The sequence below is a fragment of the Grus americana genome, chromosome 2, assembly GCF_028858705.1.
Source record: "Grus americana isolate bGruAme1 chromosome 2, bGruAme1.mat, whole genome shotgun sequence".
NCBI classification, from domain to species: domain Eukaryota; kingdom Metazoa; phylum Chordata; class Aves; order Gruiformes; family Gruidae; genus Grus; species Grus americana.
Genome location: NC_072853.1, coordinates 163114671 through 163133816, shown reverse-complemented (window position 1 = coordinate 163133816; position 19146 = coordinate 163114671). Strand labels below are relative to the sequence as shown.

Below are 19146 nucleotides of genomic sequence, written 5' to 3'. Positions count from 1 at the left end.
GAATGGCAGAAGATAATAGCCGTAGAGGTTCATCAGGCCAAACCCGCATAAGCATATCACGTTAATGTATCACTGTCGTCGCAGTACAAGAGCGTTGGGAAATCGTGAGCTATCCAGGAGGTCACAGCTTAGCCCACAAAGTTTGCTGACCTTTTCGTTGACGTTACGGATGACACTCAATGGCTCAGGAGAGCTCTTGGAACACTCAGAATGAATCGAGACTGTCTCCCCGTATTGCGTCAAATATTGATGGTTCGAGTCTGCTAAGGCCAAGGTATTTGGTAAAAGTCAAGCAGTGTCAGCTTAGGTGTCCCATATAGATGGGCTGGGATCCAAGTCCATCTGAAATCAGGGAGGTTTGGAGCTGGATTGGGGCACCTGAGAAAGTGGATTTTTCCAAAATAAACAGGAGTCAGGAATCCATGAAAGCATGAGAAAAGGAGAGGACACCAAGGTGGTGGTGAGACCCTTTGGTTACCAGAGGTCTTTGAAGGGTTGTACTCAGAATAATAGGGTATCTTGGCCACAGCCTGTAGAGATGATAGTCCAAGGGTAAACTGTGGCTTGGAACAAGGCAAGGTGGGATAAGATTCAGCTTGCAGCTATAAAAGTCTAAATTTAGCCATTTAATTTAAATTTAATGTCTACACTACACGTAGGCCAGCCATGAGCCTGAGATCCCATTGCTGCCTGGAGAGGGATCACACTGGCCAAACGTGGGCGGTTACCTTCAGGTATGTTGAACAGATAAGGTCTTTATTCAAGAGCTGAGTTGAATAGCCCCAGGCTGGTGCCTTCACCAGAAGATCCCTTCCTCTTGCTATAATGAAGAGGGAATATGTATGACTGCTCCTGGAGGGCTCAAGCCAAGAAGTAAAAGCCCTCACAGTGGTTTTAACGGCAGCTGAAGGTTAGGGGTCAGAGCAGGGCTTTTCATCGCCTTGGCTCACCCATGCTTCTCAGAGAGGAGCTCATACTTTTCTGCTTTTTTGGCCAACACAGCCAGCTTCATGATCTGTGTACCAAAATCTGCCTAGGACCAAGAACCACAAGACACATCTCAGGTACCATATGGACCAGAGGAGATGCTCACGCACGAAACCAAAGGGCCCCACACTGACCACCCCAGCACTGATTCTTCCAAAGGAAGGATGTTCCCTTACATGAAATGGTGATTTTGGTTTACCCCTCAGGTGTGAAAAGTCATGCTGATGCATCCTGAGGACCTGTAATTAACCCAGTCTTCTTCTGAAGCTCCTCCTCCATGGAGGTACAATGCTCTCTGAATTAGGGGACGAGTGTTGTATTCGTCAGGTAAGAAAAAGAGTATTTATAGGAATCTCACTTCTAACATCGAAGCTGCTCTAAGAAGCTTGCCCGCGGTTCCCGCTGGCACGCGGGAGTGGGGGAGATACCCCTCTGAGATACATCTGAGCCTTTCTCCTCTCCTCCGAGTTCAAGTTGCTACTGCTGTTGCTGCAGGGACAGCTGAAAAAATCCGGATGTGGGAGGGAAGGAGAAGCTGGCAGGTATCCAGCATCAGCTTCTGCTGTGGGGGGAGAGTCCTGCTTTCCAACAGATGCTTGGCTTTTACAGCTCCCGGAGCCCTGTTCCCTTATCTTCCAGAGGCATCTCTAGCTACTCATTCACTGACCGAATTAAACAGAAGCAGGGATTGAACTGGGAATATGTATATTTTATAATATGCACACAAAAATCAGCAGATGGAGAAGAAAATCCGTATGTATGCACACATACAACATGTGCATATGACATGCTGGTTGAGCTGTTTAAATGGCCAGTTTCCTAAGGCTGATATCAGTTACAAGCCAAAGAAGTTGAAAGCAAGAATTTAAGTAAAAATGTGACTGATAATTACAAATTCAGTGAGGTATATTTTGCTCTTGGCCCCAAACCCCACAGCTGAGATGCTGACCCAGGTGGAGGAGTGAATATGCATTACCTATAGGGTAATGTCAGGGTGCCCACGCAGAGTCAAACATGATACATTCAGAGCAAAGAGAAAGCTGATTTTAACAATAAGTATGAATGAAAAGTCAGAAATTGTAGGATATTGATAAAGGAACCAAAAGGACAGAGGGAAGAATTGTTCGGTAAATATCTCTGTACTGTGTTGGTGAAAAAGCCCAGCGATACTGTCTTATTATGTGTTGAAAATTAAATACCTCTGCTCCGCTAATACTTGTTGTGGTAATTAAGCAGCAAGTGACTAAAGCTAAATGGATAACTTGAACCCCAGGGTTTTCACCAAGCTGCCCAAGGGCTATTAGTATTGAATTTCATTATTTCCAGGGTGCTTGAGAGTTAGACTTGGAGACAGTATCAACCCTAGCACAATAATAAACCACTGATAACTAAATCAGTTTAAATTTACTAGATTAATAAAGACACTAATGTAGTCAATACCAATCAGCACCAGTTCATGGAAAGGAGATCCTGTCAAAGTAAACTTACCTTTTTGCTGTTGATAGGGACAACAGTGTTAATAGAGTTGGCACTTTATAAAGGTATCGGTAGCACAGGGTATTTTAAGCCGATTAAATCCACTTGGCATACATAAAATCTGTTAAGAAATGGACATTTGATAGATCTCAAACCCTAATTGCAACAGGAGACAGTTCACTGAGTTCCTGTGCTTCTAGTCGTACTTTGCAGAGGTCAGTTTTTAGCCTTACACCTTTTTTACTGATATTCTGTAGAGAAACGCACTACTAGTGTTTGCAAATGATGGGTAAATCCGGGAACTGGGGTAATAAGTACCCTTGATTGCTTGCTACACTCATTGCAGGCAAACTATATTCACTTCGCCGCAGCCAAACATACATTTATGCTTTGAGAAATAAAGACTTTCTGTGCACATTTACTGTATAGAGCAGCGCCTCATGAAGTGGGGATTTTTGGAGAACATCTTCCAGGGCTTTAGAGGGATCCTGAAGGTAAAAACAAGACCTCTGTGCAGAAGCAGGGAGGTGGTGGTCTGCGTCTGGCACAGATCTGACAGTTGCAAGCATTGACTCAGTTGTACTTCTGCAGTTGAAGAAATAATAATGAATTGGAGACAGTCACAGGACTGATAAAAGGATTTGAATATACATGGCCTACACTGAAAGGTTTAAAGGATCCTCAAGATGACTAGAAAAGCAAGGAAACAGCTAAGGGGTGACTTGACTCTGGTCAAAAGATGACAGAAGGATATTTAGCTTACCTGATATAGGCATAATAAGATCAGACATCAACAAATTTAAGCTGGACAAATTCATATTAGAAACAAGTTACATATTTTCCAGAAATGAGAACTGTCAACTACAGGAACCATTTTCTAAGGTTTGCATTTGATTTTCCATCCATAGATTTTTTTTTCTTTTTTAAACAGATCAGATATCTTTTTTTCTAAAATATATATATTTGAATGATAAAAAAAAATTCCCTCTAGGCCTTACAATTAATAAATCTAAATAAAATATAAATCTATTAGCTTTATAGTTGCCCAGGATCCTGGAGATACGTAAAGGACCATGAAGCAACCTACTCTGCCTCCTAGACTTGGGACAGCAGGCCAGGATCAAAGCAGTCAGCTGCTTGAAAATTCACAGCTAAATCAGTTTTTCTGCAGGTCAGTCTTTATCTGCCAGGTCATGGAAATTGTCTCCACTGTGTTTTGTCATTTTGCTTCTCGGGTCCTGATGGAATTAGCCAGATTCTGTGATGTGCCTGAATCCCCAGGTGGGCTCATCCAAAAGGAATAGTTAAAAGAACAGGGAAAATAAATCTGGAGTAATTCTGTGGTGTCCTCTAGTCTGGCTCTTCTGAATCATCAATTAATGACATACTTAATCACATTAATGTTTTCTCTAGTCCTGATGAGACTTGCTTGTATTCTTAACTTTATACTTTACTATGTTGACCTACTATTTAATGTAAACCAGGTGTACACAAACTTCCCACTGAGCTCATATAAACTTATCTACTAATGCTCCAGTGGTTACTGAGTCACAAGCGAGAGTAGAACATGATAGCTAGATTTTTTTAATTAATTAGTTTGTCAAGCTTATTTTAAAAAGGAGAAACTTGAGCCTAAGTTTGCCCGTCAAGCAAAAAATACTATGGCTAGATAGACTTTCCAAAGCATGAAATTCAAGAGGAGTCAGGTTTCCCTTTGTGCCTTTGAAGAGCTCTCCTTCGTGTCCACGAGCTTCATCTTGGCTAAAATGCCGTGGGCACTTACCCACAGACAGTCCTGGGACAATTTACTCTGTTTCCAGGAGGCACCACGACTGAAGGAAATCTGAGGACTCCTGTGCTGCCAAAAAGTCACAGAATGGTCAGTGGTGATTGCAGCATCTCTAAGGTTCATCTCCCCTTTCACCACGTATTTAAAGACTCAGTCACAAAAATGCCTTTGGCTGCAACCTGGAAATCAGACCACAATGTGATGGCTCTGACTTTTTTCTCTAGCATGGCACAAGTGTCACGCTGACAGAGCTTTCTGAAGAGCCCTGCAGATTTCCAGCCAGTTGGGCTCAGAGCAAGGACGGTGGATATTTGATGGTGGACATTGAGAGGGGCCTTTCCAGACCCTTCGGTCAGGCCCAAGCAAGCTTTGAATAGGAGTTGCTGTGTTTTTGATTAGGTAACTGGAGTCTGGGTGGGTTGCACGTGGTATCCATGTAAAACATCCTATTTTCCCATTTTCAGCACAGAGCTGCTTTGCTTCGGAAGAAAAGGGAAATTGTCATGTCACTAGACCATTGCAGGATGCAAAGAAGGAGAAGGCAACCTCTTGTAATTCAAACACAGATGTTTTTGTAGTGGATTTCAGCTGAATGGAAGAAAATTTAGATATTTAGATTTACTGGCAAGGTCAACTTTATTAAATGGGTGACTGACTGTGAGCAAGTGATGGAAGCAAATTTATGTGAAAATATTAAGCGAAAGTCTGGAAGCATCTTGTAAGAGACTTATACTTCACCTTTCTTAGTTTGAGGTTCTTCTGTTAGGGAGGACTCTGATTTGCTTTGCAATGTCGATAATCTTTGCCTTGCAGATGTGTCTTAAAATTTTCTATTGTCCTTCTGAGAGGATATTTCCCATCTGAATGCTCCTTATACAGTGAGAGTTAACCTTCAAAGCAACCTGTACCTACAAGATGAATCCAGATGCTCATCATGTAGCATGTCCTCCCCAGTGTGTTTCCATTAATGCTTTTTCTTTTTTCCTAGCATCCTTTCCCCTTATGGAAATTGAAGTGCAAAATCAACCCTTGAAGTACAGGAGCCACTTTTTGCCATCCTGCTTAAATTAAATCGCCAGCCAGCTTCAATGGAGCCATGTGAGGACCAAGACATAACTACAAGCTGGGCCTTTCAGAACATCCTGCAAATATTAAGGACTCAAGGGCACACTCCATGTCCTAAGGAGATTCTAGCCAGGACAGAGGAGAGCAAGAAGTGAGATGAAGTGCAGCAAAGGGTAATGCGTTCAGTGAACGCTGATGTATCATGCATATTTTATTATTCCCGCTTTGTAGGATTCTCACAGGATTTCCTGGAAAAAAAATATGCAGCACATGAATATCCTGGGCTTGTCAGACTGCTGCAAAAGTGCTATATGGATGGGCTGAGCACACAGAACGGATGCGCCTGTGGCAGGCTGAAATCCCAGGCAAATACCTGATGTCCCAAACTCACATAGCTGGGGAAATTTTAACCTCCTCCATTTCTCTTTCTTTTTTTTTTCCTTATCTTGAGGTTTTATAGAGAATCAAGACTTACAGAAGACATTGGTTTTGAAGGACTTTTGGGGGAGAAGGGATTTTGACATGACTGGCCCTAACTCAAGAAAGGTTCTAGGCATTCGGAGCCATATCTGAACTGGTGGTAACTACCATTTAGCTGCCCATTTAACCATTTTCATTTTAATATGGTATTTTAATATTTAGGGGTCATTTTTGACACCAGCCAGAGGGCTTGACAGCCCATGTTGGCTGTGGCTACAGCAACAAATCAAGCAGGGCCATCTTGCCCCAACTTCTTTTCTGGCCCTAAGGGTGAACACGAGGATGTGACTCATACCCACATGGTTATCCATGAGGTAGCTCATATCCATATGGTTACCCTCTGCCTGCCCCCTTCCACAAACTCCTCAGAGTGGTCTTGCCTATAAGGTCACATACCCTGGCCCATGCAAGGCCCTGAACCATGCCCAGATGCTCACTGGGAGTCTGATTGTTTGCATGTGCCAAAAAGGATGCCAGGGAGTGAGCTAACTTCTTGGTGATGATGGGAGAGTGTTTGATCCTGTGCCCTGGTTCTAGTTAGTTTACTAGTGTAGACATGAGCATTCAGACCACCTACTACCGAGCCTAATTCAAGTGTTGCCATCACCTCCCTCCACGGGGTCTACGAGGAAGCAGGAACCAGTCTGCCAGCCTGGGGTAGCAGACAGACGCTTTGATCTCTGCAGCAAAAGTGCCCCAGTGACGATATGTGTAGGCAGCCTGAATGTGACTTGAGTTCATCTATTGCCGACCTCCTGATAAGCCGTGTCTGGGATAGGGAAGCATTATTGCCCTGTTTATACCTGGTGGAGATCACACAGGAAGGTAGGCAAAGTCATCCCACACGTCTCTCCAGCTCCCTGCCAACCTTGTGCTGCACAAGGTGGGTTCAGTCCTGCTCTGTTCCCCTTTGCAGTTTAATCTGGGGTTGCATATCAGTGACTTTTCCCTGCCAAGATGATGGAAATATTCTGCTTTGAGGCTCAGCCTACTATTTCTTCATAATCTTTTCTAGTGAGAATATTTATTAATATGCCACCACTGCCTCTACTGTATTTTGGAGTGGGGAGATGGATGTCATGTTTTAATTTTCAGTTAAACATGAAGAATCAGAATGAAAAGCTGCAAACTTTTCATCTTCGATGCCAGAGCAGCACGGAGGGGTGTTTTTCAGAGCCAAACTGGCTAAGGAGCATTGGGAATATATGAAGCTATTTTGCTCCTCAGCCAAGCAACTTTCAGATATTAAAGAGAATTTCTTTACCAGATCTTAAACTATGTTTTCCATCTGACCTCTAACTAAAGAAAACTGCACCTTTTATTCTTAGTTTTTGAATTTCATCTTCTTAAGGACTCCACTCTACTAGTAGGACATGCAATGTAGAAATAGGTTGCACACTTTCTAATATGCCAGTGTTATATGCTATGCTTTAGGGACCTTTTATTTTATGACAAAATAGGGGTTTGATCTGCAGCTGTAGCAGATTTACCATGCTCATTTGCACCCTGCTACAGCAGCAGAGTGTGGTTGCTGATCTGTTAATGTGGTACCAGCAATTTGGATGATTTCTGTGCTTTTATTGGATTTTTTTGCACTTCCCAAGATCTCAGGAACTTTATGTTTTAATGATGATTTTTTTGCCTTTCTCGTTGTGGAGGGAAGCGCGCTAACCTAGCAGGGAGTGATCTGCAGACTCAAAAACCAGAAGGCAAAAAGAGAACTTAAAAGTCGATTATTCTCCTTGCCAGCCTCGTGATTCTCAAGTCAATCTTTTCCTTTCAGGGAGGCCTAGGAGGCTGAGATCTGACACAACCACAGGTGGATTTTGCTTTCAGTGAAGAAGACATAAGGCATAAACTGAGTACCTGCAAAGGGGTGATCTACCACCAGCTCTCCCAGCCACGCTGCCAAGGAGAGAGACAGGATAACTCTCAGACTCTCAGTTCTGGCTCATTATGGACTTGATGGTATCTCCCTTGTAAGTTACTAAACCCATTTTGTTCATTTTGCAACACATCAGTTTTATGGTTGAGGTTGAAGTATTTACTCGTCCTTGGGGTTTGCAGTTGTTAAGATACAGGATGCAAAAGCTTGCATGTAAAATGTGGCTGAACTCTGCTATCCATTCAACGGAGAGTCAATAGTTCAGGAGTTAATTCATGAGAAGAAGGGAGTAAAAACACACCAAGGTCAGGATCTCATGACCCACAGTCTGTCTATAACTCTATCTGAAAGACCTTGTAATAGATAGGTATGTGGCTTGGAAAATGCATAATATTGTGGTTAAGAGAGGCATTTCACAAGTTTTGTAACATCACACTACTGGCAAACTTTCTTGAGTGCATATCATATTCAGATCAGAGTTCTCTGTGGGATGGAAAACGTTAGAGTGATGAAGGTTTTAAATCTTGTGACACACAAACTGATATGCCAAAAAAATATTTACAAGCTGCTGAGCGTCCCATAAACTCACTCCGAAGATTTTTCTCTTCAGGCACCAAAGGAGCTGTGATTCACACCACAGCTCTGGTCCTCACCATCTCCCAGCAGCCAGGAAATGCCAAGCCCAGGTAGTTTCTCCCTGTTACCCGCTTACTGTTCCTCCTCACAGCACCATGAGATTTGTATAGTGTCAGCACTGACAACCAATTTCCTGGCTTTCCGTCAGTTCATCGCTGGTGCAATGCAGATAAGGTTCAGGTTTCCAGCTCTGCAAATCTCAGGGTGCGGGAGGTCCACCTTGAAGTACGATTTCAAGCCATCCTCCTTTCTGCTTTGCCTTTAAAATGCCAAACCACCCAGCCTAAAAGAGAAGGCTGCAGAAAGCCACCACCTCTCTAGTGAAACACGGACCTGGTGAGGCATGAGAGCAAAGCCAAGCTCAGCAGGGCTCATGCGCTGCGTGATTTCTGCCTGTTCAGCTGGCCCTCAGCCTGGCAACCAGAGCTTGGGATCCCATGCACCAACCTTGCTTCAGGCCATCACTTGGAAGCTGGAAGGGGCTGGACATGGTCTAGGAGCCACAGCACCTTCGCAGGCTTGCAGCTTTGCAGTGTGGACAGCAGGTGTGGTCTTTAAAGGCTGCACTGATGGCATCCAATGGTTGATGGCACCATCGCAGTTGGCCAGATGCTCTCTGCTATCTTTGCACCGAAGCCATTCTCCTAACTGCACTTGGGAGATGACCTAGGTTGAAAAAAGAAGGGGAGGGGAATGGGAGACAATATTTCCTAAATCTCAATAAGGTCTCTGAACAAGATGGCAGCACGGGCTGCTGTGGCAGGGGGAGGTGGCAGGGAGCAGGGAGGACGGGAAGGAGGGCTGCTCGTGGCCACCACTGCCTCAGGCATTTGCCTCATGATTCCTGAGGCTGCTGCCAGCTTCTTGTGTGAACTGGGGTAAAATCACTGACTTTCTGTTCCCTGTGCAAAATGAGTCTTTGTACTTCCCCTTCAGACCTGTCCTCTTGGTTCACAGCATGGGACGGTTGTGACGGAGCATGTCCCTTGTCACATGCAAGTGCACAGCTCCAAGCACTGCAAGGTTTGTTCAGGACCCAGAGGTGTTGCTGGAGTATTAATTCAGAGGAATATTTGCACCCCAACCCTTAAGGCATCCTTTGCCCATGGAGGGCCCCCTCCTCTTTCACTTGCAGGTTTCTCTTGCAGCGATTTGAAAAATAAGGGGCGGAGGGAGGGAGGGAGAAAGCATTAATGGAACAAATGCTCCAAAAGCGGTTCCAAAAACATTTCCATCTTCCGGCAGAATAGCAGCTGCGGCATGTCCAACGCTGTGTTCGGTGTAATGGTCACCAGCTGTGAGGAACTGCTTTTTTATTGACCAGAGCATTTCCTCGGGGCTGCAATAGATACCAAACACCTCCAGCTCCAAGTTTCACAGGTGCCCGGAGCTGGCTGTGCCTTCAACCAATGGCTTTGCCAAGGAACTCCTGAGGCTGAATTTCCCCCACACCAGCCCTCTCCCCGTGCTGCCCTCCAGCCTCCGAACAGCGGCACTCGCACTCGGGATGGGAGAGTCGGTGCTCAGCTCTCCTTGCCCGATGCTCCCTGAAGCCCAATGCACACCAGTCCTAAAACCACAGTAATTAAAGGACATTTAAAGAGGTAATACCAAAGATAAATCATGTAGCAAGAATAATTAAAAAATAATAAAAGCTAAAACTTTTATTTCAGGAAGATCTTTTGAGGAGGGGGGCTGGATATAATCTTTTTGAGTGCTCTATTATAAGCTCTGAGTTATAAATAAATCCGTATTTTAACATCTGGGATTCATAACATCTTGCTGACAGTCAAATCTCATAAAAGATGTGGTGAGTTCTACAGATGTGGGAAACCTCATTCAATGAGCTGCATAACAAAGGAAATCTAGTTCTTTTTCATTATTTATTGTTAACTCCGTGTCTCTCTGGTGACCGGTAAAAGTGGCTGGTTACAGTGAGCCTGGCTCCAGAGAGGGAGCAGAGCTGCAGGGTCATCCGTGCTTAAATGCACCCTTGCTCAGAAACTCACAGCAGCATCATTGTCTTGAAACCACGGGTGAAACGAGTACTCTGTACATCGCGGGCTGCCTGCAGAGTATAGGATTTTGATCCCTCCCTGATGCTCAAGGCTGGATGTTCATGCAATAACAAGCAGTCCCTGCTGGGGGAAGCTTACAAATAGTGGGCGACGAGAAGGAAAGCACTGCCCGGGGCGTGAAGAAGACACTAGGCTAAGGATTTGCCTAAGATTTGCATGAATGTCCAGCATGGGATTTTAGCAAGGTGAAACAGGGAAGAAAGGGAAGAGAAAGGGCAGGAGACCCCATCTACCCATCTCAAAAACCCTCATGAGCCACCACGACTCAGTGAGGATGTAACTAATCGGGGTTACAGCCCAGGCTAACACTTTACAATCAGCTGGTTTACTTTCCCAAAGAAATGAGGGGAAAATATTGAAGTATTTTCTAGCAAAACTTAATGACAGCAACCATATTACCACAAACTAGACCCAACACTTGTACTGTCACAGGCGTTACAGCAAACTGGAACCTCCTGTCTACTGGGTAAACCCAAGGAAAGTAAACAGTTTATTATGGTCACGTTTAATTTGGGTTTATACAAAGTTGGAGCACTGAAGCCTGTGTTTAATGCATTTGTGCTGGTTGGGATTTTTTTTTTCCTCCACAAATAGCTTACCATTGATTTCCCTCTTAACAAGTGCTCTTGTTCTGACAGTCTGTCTTATTCTCCGTGTTCAGACTAAGAGGTTGTAATCCTTCTGTCGGTGATATCTGAATCCTCTAGCCATGGTCATGGTTATGTTTTCACTAAAAGAGGATTATGACCTATTAATCAATAAAGACGAAGTGGGCTAGTAGAGCCATGACAAAGATGTGGTTATTTGGCACAGCCCTGGAGAAACAGGTAGGTGCGACAGGCATGAAAGAAAACAGCATCTCAACAGCGTTGTCCTCAGCTATGGGTTTTCTGCGTCCGACAGAAACAAGTGGTGTAGAAAAAGGTCACGCAAAGACCTAGTGTCGATCTTTGAAGGATCAGTCTGCTATTTCATCAGGACCCACGCAGTGCAGTTGCTGAGCCACGTGAGAGAGGAGACCAGAACACTCCCCTGCTCTTCTTGGTGCCAAGTCTCAAAGCACTTTACGGCAGTGGACAGAATTGTCTGTATTTGACAGAGGGGTAAACTGAGGCACGCAAAGGTGGTGGGATCTGTTTGTGAGCCTGCAGGAAATGGGAGCCAGGGCTGGATAACAGAAAATAGGTTTCGCGAGTTTACTGAGTCCAGCCCAGCTGGCTGTGTTGCGTGACTTACACTAAGAGGCTGGCAGGACTCTAGAGCTGAGCTAAAGCACTGGAACTATGAATTTCCAAGCTTTCAAATATTTGGATAGCCTATAAATATAATTTTAAGCTCCTAATCCCTCCCTGTCAAATGGTGTATTTTTTTTTTCCTTCTTTTTGATTTCGACCTTCCTTCTTTTTTGGTTTTGCTAAAGCAGGCTCAGCTCTGACATCATCTGAGAACTTCATTTAACAAAATGTTTTGAATCATTTGTGCTGCTTTTGGCAACTCTGCCAATGGAAACATCCCCTGCAGCAAGTGCGATTTTAAACCTTGAATGTGCTTTTTTTTTCCCCCCTCCTGTAGTTACATTCAGAGCAAATCTCTTCCCTTGATTCCTGGCCAAGTGTCCCAGAGGAAAGGGTCACTCCGGGATGCCAGAAGAACACGGCTTGCACAACCAGGGAGAGCCCATCTGGAGACAGGGCGGCTTCCTCGCATGTCCCTGTCCCCTATCAGTCCACCTGGATGGGTAAGAGGAGGAGGAGGATGGGCTGCGGGAACGTTTGCTGCATCTCTGGGGCTTTGAACACGGTGTGGGGCCTGCATCACCAAAGCGATGGTGAAACTCACCAGCTGGTAAAGGGAAAGGACACTGCCAGGAATGAAAGCTGTGACCAAATCACACTCTATAACTACCAATATTTATTTTTTTTTATTATATGACAGTGCTTGCACCTCCCGCTAACCAACCCTGCTCCAGAAATTGATGTCCTTGTATCAGGTTCTCCTTCTCTCTCTTTTTAATGGTTGCATGGAAGTAGGTACATCATGTTCTGAAGCCAAACAAGGTGGAGATGCAAGGATCCTAGCCCTTGAAGTCACATTTAATGCCCAACGGCCTTCAGATATCAAAACCAAGCAAACAAACAAGGTGGCCCTCAGATATCCCTGATCCACTACTGCCAGATGTCTTCCTTGTCATGACATGTAAGCACATGGATAACAGTAGTTAGTGCTTGAGGTTGCCTTTAGGAAGCAGGAACGTCCTTTGCAGATCCTTGACCCTCAACGATGTGTCTCTGACCTACCAAACCCAAAAGACACATGTTAAAAGCCTATTCATAAGGATCAGGACTGGGGGGTAATGAAGTTACAGGCTATTTCCAAGCAAAATGCTCCCTGAGTCCTGCTGCGCCCCAGAGCCACCCCATGAAGCCACAATGAGATCCCTCTCTTCCAACAGCAAAAAAGACTCCAAAAGTGGAGGCATGTGAGGTTTTATAGCACTGTTATGACTCTATTGACACTATTTGAAGCAAACACAAACACACTCAGGCTTATAATAAGAGAGTATAATAGATAGTAAGTGCAAATGACTCATTCACCGAGATTTTCCAGGATTAGACAGCAGCAGAAGGGCAACGGCTGTGTAAAACGGACTTTAAAAAATAATCTTCTAATAAGATTTTAATAAACCTGTTAGTAAATTATAATGCTTGACTTCAAGAACTATTTCTCCCCTGCAGTGTTTTTCTGTGGAGTTAAAGCTGTGATGCTCTCCAACATGCATGATACCACCTCGACCACACCGTGGGCAGAGCTGGGCAGGGAAGGGATTCCTCAGGTCGATGGATGAACAGAAAATCACACCTGTGGGGAGAAGTTGAGTCCTAAAAAGCTGTTTCAGACCTCCTGCAACATTAACTTTTTGAGTTAAACTCAATCTCCTTTTTTATATTATTCTTGCCGTCTTTTTTTTTTTTTCCTGTTGTGTTGAGTAGATTAATTTCAAAAATAAAATAAGTGGTGATTTTGGAAACAAAAAGCCTCCTCTTTCCATTGCCCTCCAGACTGCATGTAACAAATGCTGGCTTACCAAAGCCTTCCCCTAAATCCCATGTCTGGACACGCATGTGCATATTGCCAACGCAGGGAAACTGCCACATTTTTGGTACTTTTCTTAGAACTCTGTCTCCTGAGGTCAAGTCATTACATGGTAATCTTGGCTTTCATTGGGAGAAGAGAACTCATTTTTGCAGCTGCCACAGTTGAGGAGAAAAGCTTGCATGTGCAAATGTTTAGGAGCTTGAAAACCAGAATGGAAACCAAAAGGACCCAGGTTTATTGCCCTTCCTGAATCCTCTCTGAATTGCAGCACGGTTGTGTTTAAGCTGGACCTGGCCAAGCTGCTCTTATTTCCTGTGAGTTTGTGGGCATTTTGGCCCCTGCAGGACAATGTTCATTTCCCTTCCTCCCTCTCTGCCTCTTGTTAAATGGGGTGTCAATCATTTATCCAGTTGTCTTATAGAGGTTTCTATCGCCCACAGATGTCACCACCATGTATACATTACTGGAAGGTACTGGAAGGCTGCTATAAGGTCTCCCCAGAGCCTTCTCTTCTCCAGGCTGAACAAGCCCAACTCTCTCAGCCTGTCCTCATAAGAGAGGTGCTCCATCCATCCGATCAGCTTCATGGCCTCCGCTGGACTCTCTGCAACAGCTCCATGTCCTTCTCGTACTGGGGCCCCCAGAGCTGGATGCAGTACTCCAGGTGGGGTCTCACCTGAGCAGAGTGGAGGGGCAGGATCACCTCCCTTGACCTGCTGGTCACACTGCTTTTGATGCAGCCCAGGACACAGTTGGCTTTCTGGGCTCCGAGCACACATAGCCGGGTTGTTTTGAGCTTCTCCATCCACCAACACCCCCAAGTCCTTCTCTCAGGGCTGCTCTCAATCCATTCTCCACCCAACCTGTATTTGTGCTTGGGATTGCCCCAACCCATGTGCAGGACCTTGCACTTGGCCTTGTTGAACTTCATGAGGTTCACACAGGCCCACCTCTCAAGCCTGTCAAGGTCCCTCTGAATGGCATCCCTTCCCTCCAGCGTGTCAACCACACCACACAGCTTGGTGTTGTCGGCAAACTTGCTGAGGGTGCACTCAGTCACACTGTCCGTGTTGCTGACAAAGATGTTAAACAGTGCCGGTCCCCGTACTGACCCCTGAGGAATGCCACTCATCACTGGACATCAAGCTGTTGACCACAACTCTTTGAGTGCAACCATCCAGCCAATTGCTTACCCACTGAGTGGTCCATCCATCAAATCCATGTCTCTCCAATTCAGAGACAAGGATGTTGTGCCGGACAATGTCAAATGCTTTGCACAGGTCCAGGTAGATGACGCCAGTTGCTCTTCCCTAATCCACCAACACTGTAACCCCATCATAGAAGGCCACCAAATTTGCCAGACATGATTTATCCTCAGTGAATTCATATTGGCTGTCACCGATCACCTCCTTATTTTCCATGTGCCTTTGCATAGGTGAGACTGACCGGCCTGTAGTTCCCCAGGTCTTCCTTTTTTCCCTTTTTAAAAATGGGGGTTCTGTTTCCCCTTTTCCAGTCAGTGGGAACTTCACTGGACTGCCACGACTTCTCAAATATGATGCATAGTAGCTTAGCAACTTCATCCCCCAGTTCCCTCAGGACCCGCGGATGCATCTCATCAGGTCCCATGGACTTGTGCACCTTCAGGTTCCTTAGATGGTCTTGAACCTGATCTTCTCCTACAGTGGGCAGTTCTTCACTCTCCCAGTCCCTGCCTTTACCTTCTGCAACTTGTGTGGTGTGGCTGGAGCACTTGCTGGTGAAGGCTGAGGCAAAGAAGTCGTTGAGTACCTCAGCCTTCTCCATATCCAGGCTAACCAGGTCTCCAGTTTCCTTCTGGTGACGGCCCACATTTTCCCTAGTCTTCCTTTTATCACTGAAATACCTATAGAACCTTGTTGTCCTTCTCCAAAAGGACAGCCCCAGCTTGGTGCTTCAGGTTTCCACTGGTAAAACTGGGGGTAAGAGCCAGGTCCTGCTCTCCAAGGAGCAATGAGGGTGGCACAGTCACGCTGGAGAGTGCCGAGACCCTTAGACATGGCAGCTATGTCAGTGGCTTTGCTGGGAATTAAACTGCTTTACAGCAGATGTGAATTTGGCTTGAAAGCCCCAACTTTGATCACAGCACTTCAGGAGTGTGACCCATCACCAAGCCCATAAAGCACCAGCAAAGACAAATAATAATTAACTCTCTGTACCTAATTGCATGCATTTACCCTTTTCAGAGCAAATTTTCCATGCTGCCAGGATCTGATGCTAAAACTAGGTGGCCCTGGACATCCTGCAAGTGTCAGAAGGGTAACAACAGCTCAGAGATAAAACCAGCACACAAATGGAGACCCAATGTCCTTTTGATAGTTTCCATTTTTAAATAAGAGCCATCATCCAGAGCTCTGGCACCGAGAAGAAAGCACTGAAGTGTCACACATGACCGCCATGGCCACCAAATGCTGCTTCAGCCCTTGGTGATATGGGAGCAGTATTTTTTGTTGTGAGATTTGCTGTGAATACAGTCAATCAAGTTAAATATATAGAGATGCACATGCATCTCTCTATATATAAAATTTATGCATGTATTTTACTGCTGTTTCAGTCCAGCTCAAGTATCATAAAAGCTGCCCAGGGGAAGCAATGCCCCTGCCCCATACTGTGGGCTTGCAAAAACCTTCTTTAGAGGAGAAAATTGAGCTTTAGCCATATTGTTATTTTTCATGGCTTTGGATCCTGGTTTCTCTGCTCTGAAACGAGCACTTGCAGTGGCATAAGGAGTCACTACAGCCCTCCAGGAGCTTCCAGCCCCGTCCTGTGCTGGAGGCCTCACCCCCGGCAGTCACAGGGGCAGGTGTTCGGGTGCCCCAGATGTTCCCATTCACAGTCCAGCCCATTTGCTCAAACTTTGCATCAAAATAGGTTCATGCTGAGATGCCAGAGTCAACTCATCGGCCTTTTCTGGAGGCAGGGGGATAGTAACTTTTGCAGACAGCTCAGGTATTTCCTCCCAAGCTCGTCTGTCACATCACTGCAAATATGTTTGCTCCAGATGGTGTTTTACTGGTGAAGAAGAGGGTGCAACAAGGCTTTAGGATGCCTCTTGCAAGGAGGGTGGGGGCTGGCGGGGGGCCTGCAGGCAAAGCCCTGTCCCCAGCCTGCAGCCAGGCAAAGCAAGCGAGACTGGAGTTGTGATGTCCCTGTCACGAGCCACCAAAGTGATGGGGCGGTGGCTTACGAAAGCTCGCAGGGAGAGGTGGTGGCAAGGGTAGGGAACGAACCCCGAGCGGTGCCTGGCCAAACCCATCGTCCTACTCAGACTTCGGTCTAGAGCAGCTTCACTGCAAAGTGACAAACGGGCAATAAAAAATTGCTTTTTCTCTCCAAAAGCTGCCACCAGTCAACCCAATGGAAGGGAAATAAGCCTCTCGCCCAGTCTCCCTTGTAGTTTACGATAAAGAGCCTTTTGTTGCATTTTAATTTGTAAACTTTCTCTTCTGCCATTCTCATGTACCACAGTTCCGGAGACTCACATCATTATTTTTACAAGAAACGCTTTCAGACAAATAAGTCTGGGGAGGTTTGTAATTTCTATTACCTCATGGCGACTCTATTGATAGACAGCAGCACACCTTGGGAGAATTAGAGAGCATAAAGTAATGGAGGTTTTTGTCCTCTCAAGACAGAGCTGCCGGTGCTGCCTGGCTCACCGCCAACACCACCAATTACCAACCTGGAGCAGGAGACAAGTCCTAGCGCTGAAAAATTACCATTTTCCAACGAGCCTGGTAATGACGGAGCTGTACTGTAAGCTACCGTTTCCTTCAGGGACTGTTAGGCATCCAGGACTGTGACGTATTTTGGGCCTCTTCAATGTTTAGGGACAGTTGTTGTCCCTCCTTGGGGGGAAGGATGGAGTTTGTGTTGCTGCTTCTTGCCTTTGCTGCCGCTCGCAACTCTTCCCTCGCTTCTTTATTTTTCTGGAAGCCCTTTCTGCCAGGAGACAGAACTGTCGAGCATAAAAAGCAACTTTGGAGGCACTGTCATTGGCAATTACGCTTGAAAGCCAGAGATTTAATTATTGTGCGAGAGCGATACCCTTGAAAGAGAAATCGCAACGGTCCCATCACTTGAGACATTTCAGTGCCAAAACAGACAACTCACGAAATGTCAAGGAGCGAAAAACACAGCACTCCTGCATTTCCCACCTCCAAATCCTGGTGTGAGGGTTTCTGCTGACATCAAAGTTAACTATTAGTGGGGTTAATTGAGGACACAGGTGCCCCACTTGAATTCAGCTGTCTGGATAACATGGGGGTTTTTGTCATACTTATTTTCCATGCCGCTAACCATTGCTAGTGAGTGGCTGAAATTACACGGCACTTTCACAATTCCCATTTCCTGCCTGCATTTTAAATTAACACTTATTCGCTCAGATTGATGATTTTTGCGTGTTTGTTGGGAATCTGACAATTATATCCGCGCTCCCCAGCAAACAGGTCATATTCTCCATCTCTCGCAAGCGTCCAGAGTGCCTGTACATTTAGGAGAGCACTCTGTGACGATGTCCCTAGCTCTATCAATGATTGACAGCATAGCGAAATGCATGAAGAAAGCACGTTTCAGTAAATGCATAAATAATCACCCAGCAGGTATATAACAGCACAGCATATAGGGCCTTAAATGCTATAGATCTGACTGTCTTCCAGCATCAGCTCAAGTCAGGAACAGACTCACAGAAGCTGATGGAGTTGTGCTGGTATAAAATCGATGAGGAAACCACAGGACACCTTCCATCACACCTGCGTGGCCAGACTCACTCGCCCAAGGCTGACCCAGTGCAGATGCATCCCTCCCATGGCTCCCAGTGTAGGTGAACAACCCAGAGCATGGCTGAAGCAAAGTCTTTGTTTTGCCACTTTTATGATCACCTTTCAGGGGGAAAAAAAACCCAAAACACCTCAATGCCCTTGTTCAACTTGTGTTTCAGGTACGTTGGGTCGGTAGGAGCCCTGACACCAAGACAGGCAGCCCATGAGAAGCTGCGGCAGTTCATTGTGGTTGCGCGACACGTTATAAAAGTGAAGGGTTCATTTTATCTGAATGCGAAACAGGACGAGTCGGGGCCACGGGGCCAGCTGGGGGTGATGCTGGACATATGATTGCTCAAGCAGGGTTGGTTCAGCGGTGGTTTCTTTTCCCATATTCCCCTATCTTCATTCTCAGATGGGTTGCTACAGTACCCAGCAAAACCTCCACAGGCAGATACAGTTGATAAGACCTTTCAGAACCGCGCTTGGGATGTGTGTGTAAAACCAGGAAAAAAATTCAGAGAATCACAGAATGGTTTGGGTTGGAAGGGACCTCAAAGATCATCTAGTTCCAACCCCCCTGCCATGGGCAGGGACACCCTCCACTAGCCCAGGTTGCCCAAAGCCCCATCCAACCTGGCCTTGAACACTTCCAGGGATGGGGCATCCACAGCTTCTCTGGGCAACCTGTTCCAGTGCCTCACCAACCTCACAGGGAAGAATTTCTTTCTAATATCTCATCTAAATCGACCCTTCTTCAGCTTAAACCCATTCCCCCTTGTCCTGTCACCACATGCCCTTGTAAACAGTCCCTCTCCAGCTTTTCTGTAGGCCCCTTCAGGTACTGGAAGGCCG

The 19146-nt window shown here is 45.7% G+C and overlaps 1 protein-coding gene across 1 annotated transcript in view; it reads right to left on the bottom strand.

The window, feature by feature from the left end:
* Positions 1-9720: 9720 nt before the first annotated feature.
* The window catches only part of LOC129202408 (proline-rich protein 2-like), a 14883-nt gene continuing 5457 nt past the window's right edge, over positions 9721-19146 (bottom strand). Inside the window, exon 2 of the mRNA XM_054815066.1 lies at positions 9721-9888. Coding sequence (XP_054671041.1) covers positions 9721-9888 — 168 coding nt within the window. The remainder of the gene's footprint in view (positions 9889-19146) is intronic.